This window comes from Pseudoliparis swirei, chromosome 23, assembly GCF_029220125.1.
Source record: "Pseudoliparis swirei isolate HS2019 ecotype Mariana Trench chromosome 23, NWPU_hadal_v1, whole genome shotgun sequence".
Lineage (NCBI taxonomy): Eukaryota > Metazoa > Chordata > Actinopteri > Perciformes > Liparidae > Pseudoliparis > Pseudoliparis swirei.
Window position 1 is genome coordinate 19,490,470 of NC_079410.1, and position 20,529 is coordinate 19,510,998.

The following is a 20,529-nucleotide window of genomic DNA, read 5'->3' on the forward strand; positions in this document are numbered from 1 at the left end:
ATCTACCTGCCCATAGACCCCGCCTCTCAATATTGGTAATCCAATCAAAAGACGTGCACGCCCTCCGCCTGCTAGCTGCTCCTGTGCCGGTTCCGGGGCCTTCTAGAAGGCCTACAGGAGCCAACTCTAAAGCTGATTGGTTGACACAACATTGTCATTCCCATTCACTTGAAGCTACCAGCGCCCGCAATGTTGATTCTGAAGGCCTAAGGGCAGATTTTAGCCCCCTTGCAACACACGATGGCTGAATATGATTGGATAAAAGATCTAACATAAAGACCAGCCCTCCAAATCTCAACCTGGCGCTGGCAGCAGCGCAACCAAGAGGAACGCTATGAAATGAAGAGAATAACTCTTACTCTGGGAAATAATTGAATAGATATTTGTGGGAAAATATATTTAGAAAAAAATATATATTCTGATGATGTTTAGGCCAGCAGAGAAGGCCTTGCTGGCCCTGACGGCCCGCCACTGAACAGTGAGGGAAACACACACTTGTTGAGCGTAGCAAAGCAAATTATTTATAAAACACGTAGTTTCTGTCCACCATTCAGAAGAACTTCACAAAGCTATGTGACCTTGTGTCGGGTGAGGAATGCAGTAGACAGTTTGCTCTTTGCCCTCAAAGAATATTTAAAAAAAGGAACTATCCTTTTTCCAAACAAGAAAAACCACAAGCTTCAAAAAAAGGAATAATTGCTCAATCTTAGCTCCCCCCCCCCCCCCGGGGGATGTAAGTGCGTCAGTGTGGCGTTGGAAAAGAGGAGAAGTAAAGCCTTTTTTCGACTTTCAGGAAGGAAACACATCTGGGGAATAAGGAAAGAGAGAACGGGTGCAAAAGAGGAATTAGCGCGGAGGAAGAGGAGCCGGGGGCCCAAAATAGAAGGCCTTCTTCTCCGGCCTCGCCGAAAGCCAAAGCCCCGCCCCTCTCACACTCAAGCGTTAGTGAGCCCTGACCGATCCCTCCGCGAGTGACTAACTTCCCCGTTTAGCCCCCCCCCCCACTAAGAACCTCACTTCCTTCCAGGTGTCTTAATCCCGCCCTAGGTTACTCAACTCAAGCCCCCCCCCCCCCCAACACACACACACACACACACACACATTTGTGAGCAAACAACTGCTCTAATAGGACTAAAGGTGGTGATGTGAGCTCAGAAAACACTCAGTGCATTTACATGATGGTATAATTCGAATCTTGCTTTAGTCGGACTATGCTATCTTTTGGGGGATCTGCTGTTATCCCAATATACATGGCAGTGAGTAATTCGAATCATTGGCCGAAAGCATGTCATATCCGATACGATAGGTGGCGCTGTTTTCATTACAACTCGTGGTGATACAGCCATTTCCGCTTGACCTCTTCACCACTACCAACAACAACCAACAACAACACCATCAACATTTCGAGAAAGATGGCGAACAGAGAGCAAGGCGAAGCTACATCCCTCTACTATTCTGTCTGCTCTTCGGTCCAGAAATGTGTGGTGGCTCTTGTGTTCTCCATAGCGTTGTTTGTTTTCTGCCGGCCAGGCTCCCGGCAGTGACAACTTATCGTCTCTTTCGACTTCCGGGTCACGACATGGGAGGGAGGGGGGAGGAGGGCTGCGGGATCTCAAGCGTGCGCAAAGACGCAAAGTCCAGTTCCTAATCCAATTCACCGTTACATTGCGCGATAGTCGAATTATCAACCGGATCGGATCGAGTTATCCAGGGGTGTTAATCTTATCGTAGTCGGACCGCACAGTCGAACAAAGGTGTTTACATGAAACGGATAATTCGATTTCAGTCCGACTAAGCCAGTTATTCGAATGCATGTAAACACGGTCAGTGTTTCCTCACACGTTGTGGGCCAAACTAAAAAGGAAGTAGACAGACACACACAATCAAGCCGAGAGAGAAGAGGAGTCGGTGTGGTCGAGGTATGAGAGTTATGATGGCCGGAGAGAGGAATGTGTAAACAAGTGCATTCCTCTGGCTGGGAAAAAACCCCCGCTTCTCGACAAACAGGAACTGTAGAACGACGAGGCCAGATGTGATCCGGCTCGTGTCGAACGAAAAACAACCAGAAGTGCAGCGGACACAGCATCTTTCATCCTACAGGCGGTCAACAAGCACGGCGTGGACTCGGCACACACGTGGCTGGGGTTTGCCAGAGCAAACAGGAAGCTCCTGTGGGTCAGTTTGTTTTGTGACGGCGACGGAAAGGCCGCCGGAAGGAGACGTGTGGCACGTGGGAGCGGTGCAGATTGCCAGGGATAGGGAGTACGTGGGTGACATCAGGTCGATAAGAGAGCGAGGCTTTCTAAAGGAATCCGCAGGAGGCGTCACATATTTAATTGATAAGAAATGCAGATTCAACTAAATGATTGGTTTCTATTGTGCTGTCTTAAAACTCACATGTTGGCTACTTTGAGAACATGTCTTAAGATCTTACAAAACATCTGTCACGGGCCATGAGCGACCAGTTGTGCGTCAAGCTGTTTGTCGACTAGAGCCATCCAGTGGTGCGTTCAGGAACTTTGAATATACAGAAAAGAGAAAACAAGGGAGGCCTCCAACTGAGATGTTGGCCGCTACTCAATGTTGGGATTCTCTATTAAAAGAAATACAAACCTGAATAGCAGCCTAAGACGACTGTTCTTTATCTCTACTAAGCCGAAAATATGGCAGAGGCGTTGTAGGAAAATAATAACATTTCTTCGAGTGTTTCCCTCTCGTTTTTATGTATTTCCACTTAGTCTTATCAGTGGTCACATGGTAGCTCTCTCTCTCTCTCTCTCTCTCTCTCTCTCTCTCTCTCTCTCTCTCTCTCTCTCTCTCCTCTCTCCTCTCTCTCTCTTTCTGCTGGCTGCTGATATTTTGGGGTAATTTCTATCATTTTTATTATTATTATTAGTCTCATGAGATAATATTGAATTTAGACGGCGGTTGCTGTCAGGTGACCTTTTGGTGAATGTTAGGTTGAATTCATTTTAAATGATCTTATTAGAAATGGAATTCACAATTGTATCGTCGCATTTTTTCTTCAATTCTGGTTTATTTATCTGTACCCCATTGCCACTGTTTCTCATTGTTATTGTTCACATGAATAGGGTTTCCCCTGGCTAACGTTACATTTATGTAAGTACAATAAAATACAAATCAAATAATTAATATTATTATTACGAGGGCTTAAACCCCGACAGCGGGCTCTTATTATCAATATTATTATTATTTTATGTCACCACCAGACCGGCTGACCCGCAGCTCACAACGTGAGCCGTTTCCATGGGAACGCTCTTAATACGGAAGCCCGCTCGGATAATAAGAGCCGAAACTCGAAAGGTGGGGGGAACAGGAGCAGGACAGAGCAGCGAGAGGCCGCGGTTGAACAATGTCTGACGTGGAAAGTGGAAAGAGAGAGTAACAAACTTACGGGAGATTTAAATAACAGCTTTTGAGAGCCCGACCCGTCGCCACTGTCTCTCGGCTGCTAGTGACTGGACACACGATGAGTCTGGACAAAGCAGAGCCGTGTGACTCACTGCTGACCTGGGTAAGTTTGGTGTTAGCGAGGCTAACCGCCCAACTAGCGGGTGACAGCAGGTGTTTGCAGTCTAGTTTATTTTCTACGTGGAGGCCTCGGTTAAAACAGGTCTGTTTTGTTTGACTTAACGCGCGAGCAGTTGTCGGCTAGAAAAGTTGAGTTTGGGAGCTAACTGTCGCTAGCCTACGAAGCTAACCCCCGTTAGAAGTTGAGGGTTTGTTCTTATCTCGTTATCTGGCTGCGGTGTCAGCAACGTTGACTGTCGGGAAAACGAAGCAAATAAATACGAATACAAATCATTAGAGACGTATGCAGTCACGTTCGGTTGTCCAACATCGTAACTTCCCAGGACCAGGGGGCTCACCCACCTGTTTGGCACTTTCCCCACTCAGAGGCAACTTAAGACGTCAACTCGTATGAATATCTCTGTAGGAGCTCACATAGCTGCTCACAATCGGTCCTGTATGTGGTGTAAATAAAGACTAAATGGGGTTTGTTTTTCATGCATTACTTAAAAAATGTTTTATAATATTAAATCTACTGTAATTTGTTTCACCCCTGCAGTAGCAAGCCACATGTTATCAGCATTAAAGAGGTTTCTAAACGAAAGTGTATCCCTAAAAACAAAAGTATTCAATTCAGTTTATTTTGTAGTCCAATATCACAAATTACGAATTTGCCTCAGAGGGCTTTACAATCAGTACACGTACGATATCCCTGATCTTTGACCCCACATCGATAAGAAAAAACTCCCAAAAAATAGAGAGAAAAACACTTTCACATGGGAAAAAAAGGGAATACACCTTCAGGAGAGCAACAGAGGAGGATCCCTCTCCAGGATGGACAGAATAGATGTCATGTGCACCCACTTATGGCCTGGAGGAGTTTATGCATCTGGAGGTTTTTTCTTTATTTAAACATTTTTTTACATATCAACAGATTTACACCCACATTCACACATTCATAAACAATGCATGTGTTTTTTGTCCGCCGTAGCTTTAGGATTAATATCATTGACTGAAAATATGACACTACATGAAATGTGTGAGCGGCTTCTCCCGAGGTGACTCGAGTAATTCTCAACGTCTCCGTTTCCAGATCCAGACGTTTCGGGTGCCGTCGTCCACCAGCAAGGAGGACCTGACGAGCGGGGTGGCCGTTGGACACGTGCTGCACAGAATGTAAGGGCTCCAACGTGCACGAGTGGTTGTAGTAGTTATAATAAATGTTTATTATGTTATTGCATGAGCTTGGGGCTGGTAGGAATTCATTCAGAGCTTCCTCATTGATATTTGCCTATCTGTGTGATTTGCATTAAATTGCCCTTTAAAATTGCACAACGCCTTTTATCTATACAAATTTAAACTGTTTAAAGTAAAAGGTCTGGATGTGTGACGTCAGCAAAAATAATACCGTTCTGTCCAGATCCAATCACCGTTTGTAACTTGTGGGGCTATTTATTTATGTTCCACACCAATAAATGGTGAACAAAACTACTTATGATTTAGAGCGTATGTTCTTTTTATTTGAATGCCACTCAAACTTGGAGCTCAGTGGTTTGATTCTGATGGTTACCCACGAGCTGTAAAACATGTGCGAAAGCTTTCTTGAGACCTGCTGCCCGACGACCTTTTTATTGACTATTCAAGGTCGATGCCTCGCCTCAACCATCCGGCGAGAGCTTTGCATCTCGTGGTTTTGTTTTCTTCCATTCCGGACATGCGCTTGTTCTCCTTAAATGTCAGCGTGCTGAGCAGTACGGGAGCACCGGGGCCTCGTTGCCCTGTGGCCCTCTGTGAATCTTCATGCGCGGAGACGTGTCGTCACTGGAGTTGTGCTGTGCTCTCATTCACAGAGACCCCTCTTGGTTTAATGAGACGTGGCTGGGCAGGATCAAGGAGGACAGCGGGGACAACTGGCGCCTCAAGGTAATTTGTGAAGCAGCGGGAATGCGACGGGACATCTCGCGGCGACCCGGAATGGCCGAGACGTCCGGGCTCTTATTCTTACTCTCCTTTTCCTCATTAAAATGAGCATCGAGATTCTGATTTATTTTTTCTTCCGGTTGTGACTCTTGATTTCTTCTTCTCAGGTCAGCAACTTAAAAAAGATTCTTAAGAGCATGCTGGACTATTACCATGACGTGAGAAGGCTTAAAAAAAACAACAACTTCAAACCAACTTTTAATACACTTAATCCTTAATTCACTCGATCCTAATCCTCTCCTCACCTTCCATGAACAGGTGCTCGACCACCAGATATCGGATGTGCACATGCCAGACGTGAACCTTATCGGGGAGATGGGAGACGTCACTGAACTGGGCAAGCTGGTGCAGCTCGTACTGGGTTGTGCTGTCAGCTGTGAGAAGAAACAAGGTGAAGTGTGAGCTGTAAAACAAACTGATCATCTGTGAAAACAACACGCAGGATTGCCTGACCACATGCACCCCTCCGCTAAGACACCTTGTTGCTAATTACAATTCGGAAGGCAAGAAAAGATCTATTTTGTTTATTTAAACATTGGCTTCTGAAGAATCCTGATACATGCAGCGGCGGTTTGGTTTTTTCGGAGAGTATTTTGCGCTAATCTGCGTTTGGCTGCACCTTCACAGCTCTCTCGTTGTCTTCTCCTCAACACAGAGCAAATCCGGCAGATAATGACACTTGAGGAATCTGTCCAGCACGTCGTGATGACAGCCATTCAGGAGGTGAGGCGCCGCTCGCTTATCCCCCCTCGGTTTCTCTCCGCTTTGCATTAATCCCAGCTCTTAGTCACGGTTAATTCACAATCAAAGAAATCCGGATGAGCCTGAGTCCCAGAAACCCGACTGAGGTATTTCAAGCATATTTTTAGTGTTTCATTGGCACCCAGACGGCTGAAAATGTTGGAACCCCCCCCAAAAAACCCTGTTTCAGGTTTTCCTAAGTCAAGTTATTCCATAAAACTGTTTTTGGAAAGGAGTATTTTGCCTGTAATTTGAGTTTTTCGCTGACTCTGTTGTGACCTTTCTATTCTTCTTATTTTAGCTCTTATCAAAGGAGCCTTTGTCTGAACCTGGGAGCCCAGAGACCTACGGGGACTTTGACTACCAGGTGAAACCCGCAACACTTTCTTTCTTTCCCCCTCTTTTCTTTTTCCCTTACTCGGCAGATCCGTTACAGTCTTCTTTTGTGTTTCGCCTCACCCTGTTTAAAAAAGAAGAAAAAATTTGATGTTGCCTCGCGCCCACTGGCGTGCCATCTCCTCTTGTCTTCATGTTCTGTCGGTTCTGTGTTCTCAGTCCAGGAAGTATTACTTTCTAAGCGAGGAGGCAGACGAGAAGATGGACCTGAGACAGCGATGTCGAGACCTGGAACATCAGGTCGGTACGCCGACGGGCGTCTACGTATTACTTGGCAAAACACTTTCGGAGACATTAAGACGTTAGAATTCTTATGATCAGTCCCGTTTCAATAAGGCGAGGCACACACTTAGTGATGACATGAAGTGTATTATAATATTACAGGACCCAGAATTCGTTGGGCAGCTAACGCTCCCTTGAACAGAAATATATCAGCTAGCAGCAACAGGTCTCAAACAAACCAACATTTCGTCAATAATTGGGCTGTTTCCATCACAATTTGTGGAACCGCACACTGATTTCATGCTGTATTTCTTCCACACAGCGGTAGGGAAACAAGGTCGACTACCTCGCCGAGGAGTTGTAGGTGCGCAGCCTGTCGCCTGCGTAAAAAAAAGAAAGAAAAATGCCCCGAATTTCAGTGGCTGTCAGCAGAGCGTCTGTGACGACGACGCGGCGTTTCCTGCGATTGCATCACATTCAAATGTGTCCTTTGTTCTTCGTGGTTTGAACTCTTTACTGTGAAGCTGCCGCAGTGAGCATCAGCAGAAACTTCATACACCTGACCGCGGTCACCTGGGCTCCTTCTAAAGGACCTCTTTTTTTTTTTTTATCCGATCATGCCGGGACGCGCTAACCGCCAAGTGGCACACACACACACACACACACAGGAGCTGAGACCAGCTATCTGAGTCGTGTGAAGTCACTGCTGATGAAAACCCAAGATTGCTCCTTTAAAAAATTGTTTTTTTTAAAGTACCGTTAGTTAGAGAAAGAATTTCAGTTTTTAAATTAAATGTATTCAGCCACAGTTTGCCAGCTGCTTTTTGGGCCGTGTAATCAATATCCAGTCAGGCAGGTTATATGCTCGCACACACACACACACACACACACACACACACCGGAGAGCCATTCGGGCGCATCAGCTCAAGTCACCATTAAAACCGACCCGTGTAGCCGTGGCCTCCGATGCGGTGCTGTTACAGTAAAGAGTGGCGATGGTGCTGCGTTACACGCCGCTTCATTTCCCGTCAATCCCTTAAAATGGAGAGACCGTTTCAAGCAAGTGCACCGAGCGGTATCGACTGAAAAAAAGTGCATAAGTAGGATCAAACGTGGCTTGATGTCATGAAAATATCAAGAAATCTAACTTTTAGATGGTATATCTGGGTTTGGGTTTCTTTATTTATTTCCGTTTGTCGAAGAAAAGTCCAAAGTTGAGCCATTTTGCGGTTCTGGAGTCATTTTCAACAATTCCACAGACGGACGGCCAATAAATTGATAGTATTCTGATATGAAGCGTACTCTGTGAACTTCTATCTGGTCTTATTATTTACCCTCTTCGTCATGACTCATGTTTATTATGACTGATGATTATTGTGAAAACACCAATCGGCATTATGAAGGTTTTGATCAAAAATATTATGTATATTTAATTCCATCTTTGGATGTATACCTGACATTCGGATCCTTTTGAGGCCTCGTGTTGCTGTGCTGCGGCAGCATGCTGTAGTGTGTGTGTGCGTGCCTGCAGTGTTGTTGTTTTTTCTTACTCTGACCCTTATTGGTTATTCTGCCATATACTTTGTGTTCCCACAGCTTGTTTTTGCACCACTGACAGTGGGGACTAATGTGTGTGTGTGTGTTTCCAAAGATGCATTTTCGTCAATAGTTGCATAACATCAAGATAAAAACTGACACATTGCCTCGGGATGGAGCGGTGGCCAACAATAATTTGTCCTGCTCTCTGCCCACCTGTTTGTTTACTTACTCGGCCCACGCGTTAGGGATTAGTCATTTGTGTTGTTTTGGAAGCTATTTACTGTTCCTGGTCCTCTAAAAACATGCAATCTGTCCTTAAAGTTCAGTGTAGCTGTACTCGAGCTGGAAAGATGTCCAGCAGGTACGTACACGCTCCACCCTTTCTTTTCTGCTTTATTTGCTTATACTGGAATGCCAGCTTGTCTAACCATGACTTCAGTTCAGCCGGTTTGAAACACAAACATTATGTAACTCCTGAGAACATCTCTCTCTCTCTCTCTCCGCCCTGAACTATAACGGTATAACCAATTAAAGTTCCTCACTGAGCTTTACATACGTGTCTGTTTACATCTTGAGAATCAGTTTTCTTTACCCTGAGGGGAACTGCTAACAACTTCACTCTTGAGAAAGTCCCATCCGCTCGGGACCAGCTGACTAACTCCGCTCCTGAAAGCCCGAGCATGTGAAACGAGGGCGCCGCATGCGTGTTCGAGGTCCTCGAGTGGCGAGTTTGCCCGCCGCGCACCCGCGATCACGCCGGGTTCAGACGTCGGCGTTCTCGTTGACGTCTCAGTTCTTCAAATCCGCGTTGAGATTGAGTTTTTCTTCCCTTCTCTCTCTCGCAGCTGTCGGCGGCTCTGGAGGAGAAGTCGTTCCTCCAGGCGGAGACGCGCTCGCTGAAGGAGAAGCTGAGTGGCTGCGACTCTCTGGACGCCTCCGCCTCGGCCATCACCGGCAAGAAGCTGCTGCTGCTGCACAGCCAGATGGAGCAGCTGCAGGAGGAGAACTACAGGTAGGAGCAGCACACACACACACACAGTCGATCTATAATGCTGGAGGTGCTGAGGAAGACGGCCCAAGGGTTTTACATCAAGCATGTGATGTACGGGCAAACGCATCATGTTCTCAACTTTCTTGAAAATGGCCTCTGCAACGAATCCATAATTAGCCGGGTCATTTAGTATCTCACAATGAGCCCGTTCAGTTCACTCGGTTCCACAAACAACTGCTCTGGTGTCATATCTCTCTCTCTCTCTCTCTCTCTCTCAGGCTGGATAACAGCAGGGATGACATGCGTGTGCGGAGCGAGATACTGGAGCGCGAGGTGGTCTACCTGCAGCTGCGGAACGAGGAGCTGACCAGCCTGGCGCAGGAGGCCCAGGCGCTCAAAGACGAGATGGACATCCTCAGGTGAGACCGGACTCGGCATTCGGCGACGGCGTCCCGCCCCGCATCAAAGTTTCACGAATCGCGGGAGAGAGCGCCTTCAGAGCCCAAACGTCCGGACTCGGGCCGAACCGCAGAACGTCCGGCCTGGTGGGCGTCGTCACGTGGACTCATTCTGGGAAAAACTACGAGATGCACGACACATTGATAAGATAATTAAATAATAAAAAGCAGTTTATTCAGACATAGCAGTGCCTTCCATGCAAAGATTTCCCCTCAAATAAATCTCCCGATGATTGTTGAGCACATAGTCGGTCGACCTCGGGATCCGTTCATAAACAAAAACGGGAATCTCTTAATTGAGCTGACGCCTGTAAATAAATCCAGCGTCTCTTTTTGAAGGAGGCGTCTGCGATGATGCTCGACACGTCTGTGACCGTCAATAAATCCCGTGAGACGATCACACGTGCAGTCGTTTGCCGTTATGAACGCTTCGCCAGCGGAGGAGAGAAAGAGGTGGAAAAGTATTGGGAGACAAACTAACGCATTGTCGCCGTGGGATTCGGAGGAGGCAGAGCGACGCCCGCCTTCTCCTTTAAGCAGTCGTTCATCTATTATCAATTTACACTCGCGGCAACAACTCCCACGCCGCCCACACACAGACGTCCATTCAGCTCCTCTGACATCTGTGTTGATGAAACGAGTTTCGTGCATCGACACCGGCCTGCGTCAGAGTCGTCGGAGTCGAGGAGTTGAGCTCACAAGTGCTGTAACAATAAAAAGTCCTATTTCCCCCCCCCAGGCACTCGTCTGACCGGGTGAACCAGCTGGAGGCGCTGGTGGAGACGTACAAGAGGAAGCTGGAGGATCTGGGAGACCTGCGCCGGCAGGTGCGCCTCCTGGAGGAGCGCAACACGGTGTACATGCAGCGCACCTGCGAGCTGGAGGAGGAGCTGCGCCGGGCCAACGCCGTCCGCAGCCAGCTGGACGCCTACAAGAGACAGGCAGGCTGTGGGCGGGGGGGGGGGGGTGATGTTAAACAGTCTGGTTCGGGGGACCTTTGCCGTTTTCTCGCCAACGCCGACCGTCGCCGCTCTCTCTCTCTCTCTCTCTCTCCTCGCAGGTCCACGAGCTCCACGCCAGGCACTCGGCCGAGGCCATGAAGGCGGAGAAATGGCAGTTTGAGTACAAGAACCTCCACGACAAGTTTGACGCAATGCAGAAAGAGAAAGAAGTGAGTTGGAGAAACATTGTTGGGAAATGAATACAAGTTACATTGTGTGTGTGTGTGTGTGGGGGGGGGTAGAGAGCACCAAACAAATGCTTTTACTGTTGTTGTTCTCATTGCTCTGAAGTCCCGGTCTCTCCCTCAGTGATTTATATTTATCCACATTTTCGTTCGCGACTATTACTGTTGCCAGGCAGATGTCTAGTGTTGTGCACTGGACTCCCACGTCCCCTTCTGCACACTGACGGGAGGGATTCACGTGGGAGGCGTGCCGTACGCACATGAAGTGTGCCATGTACGACGTCTACATGCAAAGGAAGAACGACACGTGGCGCCGCGTGTGGGCGCTTTCTGAAGGTCACGCGGTAATGTTGTGCTCCCGCTCCTCAGCACCTGGTCTCCGAGAGAGACACCCTGCGCGAGACCAACGACGAGCTCCGCTGCGCCCAGGTCCAACAGCGCTGTTTCAGTGCATCTGGTGAGTTGTAAACAAGACGATGAAAACAGTCCGACGGAAAATTAAATTTCTTTTTAAAAGCGTGTTCAAGGGTAGTTCCCATTTTTTTTTTCACGGGGGGGAGTTTGATGAACTCATCCGTGGACAGTGTATACAGACAGCGACGTTAGAGTTTGGGTAAACGGGAAGGACGACGGCACAAAAGCAAAGTGCTGCTGCGGACCTGTGAGAAGTCTCTTAAGACACCGTAAGAAAAAAATAAGGAGGGAAAAAAAAAAGTTGGCGTGTACGCTAAGTGAAGAACATTTAGACCTCTGTTCGCACGCCGGCCGCTCCCCCGGGCGAGTAACTGCGGCCGCCATCCGCGCTCCCTTCAAAGACAATAGTCATTGTAACTCTCGGAACATGTCGGCCGGTCCACGGCGGCATCGACCCGGTTAGTTTGTGTTCTGGAGAGATTTTGGGCGATTTTGAAAGGTCCGTCAGAGCGATGAGGTGAAAATATTCTCAATATAGGGAAATCTCAAACCTCTGAACCTCTGCAAAGGGACTATTTTAATGAAATAGTTGGGTTACCTGCAGACAATTAATCTCTCTGTCTCGCTCTCTCTCTGCAGGAGACTTGTGTGACAGCGGTGTCACAGTTGGAAACCTCGCTGCGGAGATCATGCCCACTGAGCTCAAGTATGTGTGTGTGTGTGTGTGTGGGGGGGCGTTCATGGGGTAAAGCGTGACCGATGAGATTTTCCTTCTAAACCCGCAGCAGGCGTAGCTACATGTGGCGTCGCTTGCGCCCTAAATCCGGCGTCGGTAGTCGGCCCCCGAAAATAGAAACGCTGCCTTCTCGTTTTGGGGGCGTCGCCGGCCGAAGGCGCGGCCCGGCCGACTTCTCCTCGGCGCTCCGCCTCCTCGCTTTCCCAACGCTCGTGTTCCCCGTGCAGGGAGACGGTGGTGCGTCTGCAGAGCGAGAACAAGATGCTGTGCGTCCAGGAGGAGACGTACCGGCAGAGGCTGGTGGCGGTGCAGACGGAGCTGGAGGAGGCGCAGCGCGGCAAGAACGTCCTGGAGACTCTCAACAGGTGAGGGTGAAGTCGCGCCTCTCCTCGGTCGCCGCGCGGCCGGAGGTGTGGCTGGCAGCCGGAGTGATGTCTGCCTAAAGGTCAACGCGCCCTCTGGACCGTGTGCTCAGCGGAGCTGTGTGGGCAGCAGGAAGCCAGATTGTCCCTTGACTGTGTGGGTGGACTGCGTGTGCGTGTGTGTGTGTGTGTGTGCGTGTGTCCATGCAACACCAGGCCCAGGGTGTGGGAAGCCTCCTCGGTAACGGGAGGAGCGGACTGAGCATGCTCAGTGGAGGCTAAGCGGTGAACGGTGGCACTGTGGGGACGCACACGATCCACATGATGCATCTTCTACCCACAATGCACCTTTCCTCTATGGAAACGGCACGGCTACACGGGGAGCAGGATGACCGCTGCAAAGCCACAAATCATAAAAGTTTAATTTTATTCATTTGTTTTTTACGAAAAATAGCAAATAGTGAAATCTATGAATGCAACGTGTTTCCAAGAGAGTCCACGTGTTCCCGTCGTTGACGTAGGAGACGACGTGTAAATCCCGCTGAGGGTTCTGATCCGTTTCTCTTCTCGTCCCCGTTTGGTTTCCCAGACTCAACGAGCAGCAGATCTCAGAGCTGCGTTCCCAGATCGAGGAGCTCCAGAAGACGCTGCACGAGCAGGAGCAGGGCGGCAAGGCGCGAACGTTGTGGGACACCTCCCTCCTCCTCCTCCTCCTCCCTCCCTGCTCCCTCCTTGATCCCCTCCTCCTCCCCCGTATCCCTGTTTCCTCCCTGTCTCCTCTCTCTTCTCCTCCTGCCCTCCTGTCTCCTCCTGCAGGACTCCTTGATCCTCCTGTCTCCTCCTGCCTCCTCCTTTCTCCTCCTTGATCCTCCTGCCTCCTCCTGCCTCCTCCTTGATCCTCCTGTCTCCTCCTGCCTCCTCCCGTATCCTTGTTTCTCCTCCTGTCTCCTCGTTTCTCCTCCTGCCTCCTCCTGTCTCCTCCTGCCTCCTCCTTGATCCTCCTGCCTCCTCCTGTCTCCTCGTTTCTCCTCCTTTCTCCTCCTTGATCCTCCTGCCTCCTCCCGTCTCCTTGTTTCTCCTCCTTGATCCTCCTGTCTCCTCGTTTCTCCTCCTTGATCCTCCTGCCTCCTCCTTGATCCTCCTGTCTCCTCCTTGATCCTCCTTTCTCCTCCTGTCTCCTTGATCCTCCTGTCTCCTCCTTTCTCCTCCTTGATCTTCCTCTCATAGAGCATGTGAAAACTTCTTTTCTTCATCCCTTAGGGGCCTGATGAACTAGATGCACGGCACCTTGAGTGCATAGGAAAGATAACCGTTACCTTGGCGGTGACTCCCGTGTGTCCTCTGTCCTCGTGTTGCGTTTTTAACCGTGTGTGTGTGTGTGTGTCGATCGTTAACTGCTGCTCCCTCTCTGCCCGTCTCGCTGCGCCTGCACCCGTCGGCCAACTCTGCCAAAATCAGGCCATCGTAAGTCCAACCGGCCCGTGATTCACCTCTCAGCTTGACTTGAGGAGCATGTTTAGTTTTTTGGAGTCGATAAGCAATAAGAAGTCCTCGTGTGTGTTCAGAGTTTCATGTGTGTTTCTTCCTCTTCCCCGTGAAGTCCTCTTTACTGAAGAAAAAGCTTGAGGAGCATTTGTAAGTACTGCTCCCGGCCGGTTGCTCTTCCCCATGTGGCTCCCAGAGCAAAGTGAACATCCCTCTGCTGCTCGTTGCAGGGAGAAGCTCCACGAAGCGCACTCTGACCTCCAGAGGAAAAAGGAGGAGCTCGACGACCTCGAGCCCAAAGTGGACGGCAACAGTGAGTCCTCCTCGCTGCTTTCCAATTCCTCCCAGTTTGCCTCCACCTGCCACACCTCCCCCTTACACGGCCTTCTGTCTCTCTCTCTCTCACCCCCCCCAGTGGTGAAGAAGATAGACGAGCTCCAGGCGAGCCTGCGGAAGAAGGACGAGGACATGAAGCAGATGGAGGAGCGATACAAGCGCTACGCGGAGAAGGCGAGAACGGTGGGTCCGCCACGTCGTCCTCTGAAATGAGACTATGGGAGTTATTTATTTATTCAATTAAATTCAGTTTGTTTTATATAGCCCATTCTCACAAATAAAAAATTTTCCTCGGAGGGCTTTACAATCTGTACACATAGACATCCCTGACCTTTGACCTCACATCGGATCAGGAAAAACTCCCAAACAACCCTTCACAGAGATTTATGCTTCACTGGTTTCACAGGTTTTTGGCATGTGTGGTAAAGAAACCACAACATGACACTGACTGGAAGTCTCAAGACTCACGTTTTGAAAATGTAAATAAATGCGGGGCTGACGTGAGCTCACCAGACCTTTTGTAACTCGCTCGTCATCTCCGCCCGAGACGACTTCAGCTGGCAGCTGCATTACCCATAATGCAACTTGAGCGTGACAGTTGGGTCGTGTATTCAGGTCCAGGTGAATGCAGGTTCCAGATTTTGAAACGGGATGAAGAAGAAAATAATTTTTAAAAAGACCATTTTTATGTAATGTTTTTAACTACGAGTCTCTAATGCAACACTGGAATCTAAATCCAGATGTTTCGATGTTCTGCAGGTGATCAAAACGCTGGACCCAAAGACGCAGCCGGTACCGGGCACGCCGGACGTTCAGGCGCTGAAGAACCAGCTGACGGAGAAACAGAGAAAGATCAAACACCTGCAGGTACGAGTTCTGGTCCAGCCACCGAGAGACAAAGTAGGTCAGCCCGGCTTCGCTGGACATCTCACTAATGCGCGGTGATCTCTACGCAGCACGACTACGACAAGAGCCGAGCGCGGCACGACCAGGAGGAGAAGCTCATCATCAGCGCGTGGTACAACATGGTGCGTAGACGCGGAGCAACAGAGAGGACGCCTGGAGGCGCTGACCCGGCTCACGTGGGCTTTCATAGATTATATGTTGGCTAAATGTTCGTTGTTGTTGTTACCTGTTTGCACTTTATTATTATTATTACTCACTTTATGCCAGACAAGAGACAAATATACCTTTGATCTTCTTTATGTTCCACAAATGGAAAATAGTCAATAAAGACGACTTTAAATTCATTTTTTATCATTTATTTTTTGACAAAAGAACTTACTCTCCACGTTGTCCTTCATCCGCCCCTCTTCCCTCTCTTCCCTCTCTTCCCTCTCTCCCCTCTCTTCTCTCTCCCCTCTGTCCTCAGGGCATGGCGTTGCACCAGAGGGTGTCCGGCGAGCGGCTCGGCCCCTCCAACCAGGCCATGTCCTTCCTCGCCCAGCAGAGACAGTCCACCAACGCCCGGAGAGGCCTGACCCGACTCCACCCGAGATGAGGAGGCGTCCGGGCAAGAGAGGGAGAGAGCACACACACACACACACACTGCTGGAAGGAAGCACGGAGATGATCTGGTAATCGTGGGAGACTTCTCCTGAACTCCCTGTATCTTTTTCTTTTCTTTTTTTGGTGCCTTTAATGCCTTTTTCAACTGGATGGCTGCTCCGAGTATTCCTCATGCCGCTGCTGCCCCCTGCTGGCTCGTTATGGTACTGCAATGTTTATGTTCTCTGGAGAGAGAGAGATGCTCTCTGCTGTTGACTAGATTCTCCCTCACAAAAAAGCAGAACTGAAAGAAGAGGGAGAAAAGAAGCCGTCTCACCTTTTTTAAGGTGTCTTTTTATTACCTCCGTAGCCTCGCGGACCGTTTCTTTAAGGTCCGTTTTAACTCTTTTTTTTGTTGTCTTTTACGTTATTGAATAGAACGAGGACTGTTAGACGAGAGTCGGGGGGGTCGGGGTCAGTCGTTTAAGTGCTGCGGCGGACGTAAAGCCACGCGTCTAATGTCTCAAGACTGGAAGCCGAGCGCCACGTTCAGCCGTCAGTTCATCTTCTTGGTTTTGTTCATCCGTTTTGAATTGTCTTATATTTTTGTTCTCTTAACCGTGTGTTTTGACTTCAGTTTAATCTTTTTTCTGTTATGTTTGACGGACCTCGACAAGATGCATTGACCATATGTGTGTGTGCGCGTCAGCGGCTTTCAGTCTCTGCTATTTTTTTTATCCACGTGAATCTTTTCCTCCAAAGTGAATATTCATAACTAGAAAGCACTTTCCTAGAAGGGTTAGTTTGTTTAGTGCCTCTCAGAAAACATTAATAATGCTCTCTAGGTTTGAGATGTCGACCCCCCCACAACCCCTCACACTGCAGGCTCCTGATCATATGAGACAGAGTCCTGCTTGTGATTTGTTTTTTAATGTTCTCTAAATATGAATTTTATAATTACTATTTTAAAATATTTGTCTTTAGTTTTACTTCCCCCCCCAAGCCCTTCTTCCCAAAGCTTGAAGCGGCGTCGGTTGTGGGTCGGTCCTAATTGCACTCACCACTTTAGAAACGGATGTGAACACGGGCAACTTGAAGGCCTCCTACTTTATACGTCACGAAAACTGGAAAACCCAACGTGGGCGAGTCCGTAACGATAATAATGATCGTGAAGACTCGGCTTCCGGCTGTTCACCGCTGCTAGACCTCATCAGGGTTCAACTGGAATGAAACTATCAATAAGCTGGAGTCCGTAAATTGTGTGTGTAATAACACATGTATCAACACTACCGTCACTGCGGTCGGAGTCCCCCTCGTCGTGTGGGTTTGACTCCGCCCCTCTCGTCCGAGCTGCCGCTCCCCGTGACGTCGGCGCCATGCGCTACGCGGACCGGAGTCCTGCTGTGGTGGTCTACGCGTTTCTACTGGTTTTGTTTTTCATAGTCTAGAGTCTGTTTATTTATGGCGTCGCGCCACTTCCTGTGCTCTACATCCGCATGTGTTTTTGTTTGTCGTGTAATGACGGTCGCGTAGTCCACGGGTCGACTCATCACGGGGGTCTGAGGCGAGTTGAGGATCTGTAGTTCTCTGTTCTACTTTTGCACTACAAATAAATGGGATCTTAAGAAGAGAAACTGGGCCGGTGTGTTCTTTGATCTTTAATTTGAGGAATAGTTCTTATTCCAGAAGGATCTGAGAAAGAGGACTTAACGTGTGTAAAGTTGCATTCAAAGTCAGAGGTTCACTTCCTTTGTGCTTCGTCAGCGCCTTCCAACAACGACTTGAGAACCAGACAATCTAAAAGTAACGAGCCAACCATAAATGACGCCTTACACCGATATAATAATAATAATCATGTATGTCATGAAACTGGTTAAATCGGGTTTATTTGAATGAAAAAAGCTATTTCACAATAAACAGGATTCTTACTGGAAAATAAATGACCTACAATATATAAACACCTTATTGTATAGTAAGTTTAAAAGTGAAAAAATAAAGTCATAGCATAGAAGTCCTTGTTTGGTAGTATATTTGTAAAAAGATATGAAGAAAATCATGTGAACCAAAGAATCCTAAAGTTTAGGATGTTGAAAGGGGAAAAAAGCAATTTATGAAAAGAATTATAAAAGCTGATGGTATAGTTCATTTTATTTTATATAGCCCAATATTACAAATTTGCCTCAAGGGCTTTCCAATCTGTACACATCGACATCCCTGACCTTTGACCTCACATCGGATCAGGGAAAACTCCCATTAAATAGAAGAAAAAACTTTCACATGGAAAAAGGTGAAGAACCCTCCAGGAGAGAACAGGAGGATCCCTCTCCAGGATGGACAGGTGTAATAGATGTCATGTGACCAGAAGGAATCATTACAGAGTTACAACACATTCAATGAATATGAGTGGATGAATAGTTGGTAGTAGTCATGAACCACGATCCAGACCTCCATGATCCATCCAGATGGAAGTCACAAAGACTCCGGAGAGGAAGCAGAGTTAGTAATGTGTGATGGAGAGATGATAATTCATCCTTAAGGAGAGAGAGAAGAGGAGAGAGGTGCTCAGTGTATCCTAAACGTCCCCAGCAGCCTGTGTGTGCGTGCTCACTAATTGCCCTGTTATTATTATCATTAATATTATTTATTTGCAGTCTGCGCTGCAGATTGCAAACAGTCCCATTTCCAGCCAGCAGGTGGCGCTAAAGAAACATCCCATGACCAACCCGAGGTCATGTTGTAAAGAGAAGTTGAAGACTATTTGAATATGAAAATGAATAGTTCGCCTCGTGTTCTGTTCCTGCTATTTGCACAACACTGCCCCCTCATCTGAGCGTGGGGGGGTCGTTATTTTTTATTTGGGGTTTATTGAGGATTGTGTTGCCAGCATTTTCCAGAAGGTTTTTGTAACCTGTGGCTCAATTGCAAGATGTTTGTACCAAAGGCTGTGGATGTCGTGCCCAGGTTCGGCTCTGGAGCTCAATTCGCGTGGGAAAAACACAAAATCAAATAGTTGAGTTTTAAGGGTTTTTACTGAACATAAAGAAAAATCAAGTCCACATATTTATGATGACAAATAAACGTTGTCAAAGTGGGCAGTCATCGTGTTCATGCAACTCGTGGGTAGCTCGCCATCTTCATCTGATACTAATTTGTCTCAGCTCAAACCCTGACCGCTGTCTGCACCCGATCGAAACAGGAAGCGGCGACTCTTGACTCGGATGTTTCTTCGGACTCGGGTCCTGGATTGGCCAATTAAACGATTTCCCACCTTGAGCCAATCGGTGGGTTACGTTTTGTCTTGTTCTTCTCGTCTGCTCTCCTAAAGGCCTTTACGTCCCTAGCTTTACGTTGTTTTCATCGTGTGAAACCACACAGGTTCATCAATTCACTGATTCTACAAGTGAATATGGATTTCCGTTGACATGGATCACACATTTAGGTTTTGCGTACCTGGAGATGAGTGCAGATGTTCGGCAGTGATCACATCGGATGTTTTCTTCTCCTCCCCAGCGTTCCTGTGTTCATGTCAGCCGCTGCATTTCATCCTGTGTTTTGGGTTTTAAAATAAAATGGGAAAAGTTGTTGATGGAATCCAAAAAAAAATTCCTCTGAGGATATTTTCCTTGATCAAACGTTCTCCGAGTCGTTATCATCAGACGTGTTCCTGACGTGGAGTTTGTTGAGACTTCATAGATCCTGTCTACCTGATGGATCATCAAGGTCAGGATCGTGGAATATGTCTACTACCAACTACGCCATGGCCCTGCTGAGACTCCGCCCACTGTTGAGACTCCGCCCACTCCTCCTCTCTACCTCCATCTGCCTGATGGATCGTGGAGGTCTCCATCATGGAATATGCTGACGACCAACTATTCATACACTCTGTCACATTCATTACCTTCGCATTTTCAATGCGAAGGTAATGTTTTGATCGCCGTGTATTAATTTTTTTATTTCATTTTTTGTATGCGTGTTCCTCGCATAACTAATAAAGTATTAAACCGAATCGCATGAAATTTGGTGGGATGATTGGTTATTATCCGGGGACCATTTGATTAGATTTTGGGACCTATCGGGTCAAAGGTCAAGGTCAAGGTCATGAAAGGTCAACATCTTCTTTTTACCATAGCACGGTGAATTTGTATCCAATTGGCATGCAACTAATGCCAACATGTTCATAATTCAATGCCCAATCTTGTGATATGCGAAGGTATGCGCTCTACCGAGTGCCCATTCTAGTTGAATGTGTTTTAACTCTAAATCTGTCCTTCTGGTCACATGACATCTATTGCATCTGTCCATCCTGGAGAGGGATCCTCCTCTGTTGCTCTCCTGAAGGTTTCTTCCCTTTTTTCCCCCTGGAGGGTTATTTGGGAGTTTTTCCTGATCCGATGTGAGGTCAAAGGTCAGGGATGTCTATGTGGACAGATTGTAAAGCCCTCTGAGGCACATTTATAATTTGTGAAAATGAGCTATACAAATAAACTGAATTGAATTGTATTTGTTTTTGAGAGTCAGCTGAGAGTCGTCCTCCCAAACAGAATACACTGTTGTCCGTTGCCTCTTCACGTCAGTCTTTTGTTTTGTTTTCTGTGTGTGTGTGTGTGTGTGTGTGTGTGTGTGCTTACTTCCTGTGAGCTTGCTTGTGTGTGTGTGTGTGTGTG

The 20,529-nt window shown here is 47.8% G+C and overlaps 1 protein-coding gene across 1 annotated transcript; it reads left to right on the forward strand.

Moving 5' to 3' along the window:
• Positions 1-3,324: 3,324 nt before the first annotated feature.
• Positions 3,325-17,499, forward strand: LOC130189155 (protein Hook homolog 2-like). The gene is made up of 23 exons (XM_056407854.1): positions 3,325-3,535; positions 4,625-4,707; positions 5,382-5,454; positions 5,619-5,669; positions 5,770-5,902; positions 6,167-6,234; positions 6,554-6,619; positions 6,808-6,888; positions 9,255-9,421; positions 9,679-9,819; positions 10,598-10,799; positions 10,919-11,029; positions 11,414-11,501; positions 12,098-12,164; positions 12,422-12,559; positions 13,146-13,215; positions 13,882-13,905; positions 14,157-14,191; positions 14,272-14,354; positions 14,457-14,560; positions 15,137-15,244; positions 15,334-15,405; positions 15,750-17,499. The coding sequence occupies exons 1-23, from the start codon at positions 3,491-3,493 to the stop codon at positions 15,876-15,878; spliced, it is 2,139 nt and encodes a 712-aa protein (XP_056263829.1). The 5' UTR covers positions 3,325-3,490; the 3' UTR covers positions 15,879-17,499.
• Positions 17,500-20,529: the final 3,030 nt, after the last annotated feature.

Excerpts from the sequence above, each read along its gene's own strand:
- LOC130189155 (XM_056407854.1), top strand. The coding sequence starts at position 3,491 with ATGAGTCTGGACAAAGCAGAGCCGTGTGACTCACTGCTGACCTGG. Across the intron at positions 6,889-9,254 it reads GTCGAGACCTGGAACATCAG|CTGTCGGCGGCTCTGGAGGA; the intron begins GTCGGTACGCCG and ends TCTCTCTCGCAG. Across the intron at positions 10,800-10,918 it reads TGGACGCCTACAAGAGACAG|GTCCACGAGCTCCACGCCAG; the intron begins GCAGGCTGTGGG and ends CTCTCCTCGCAG.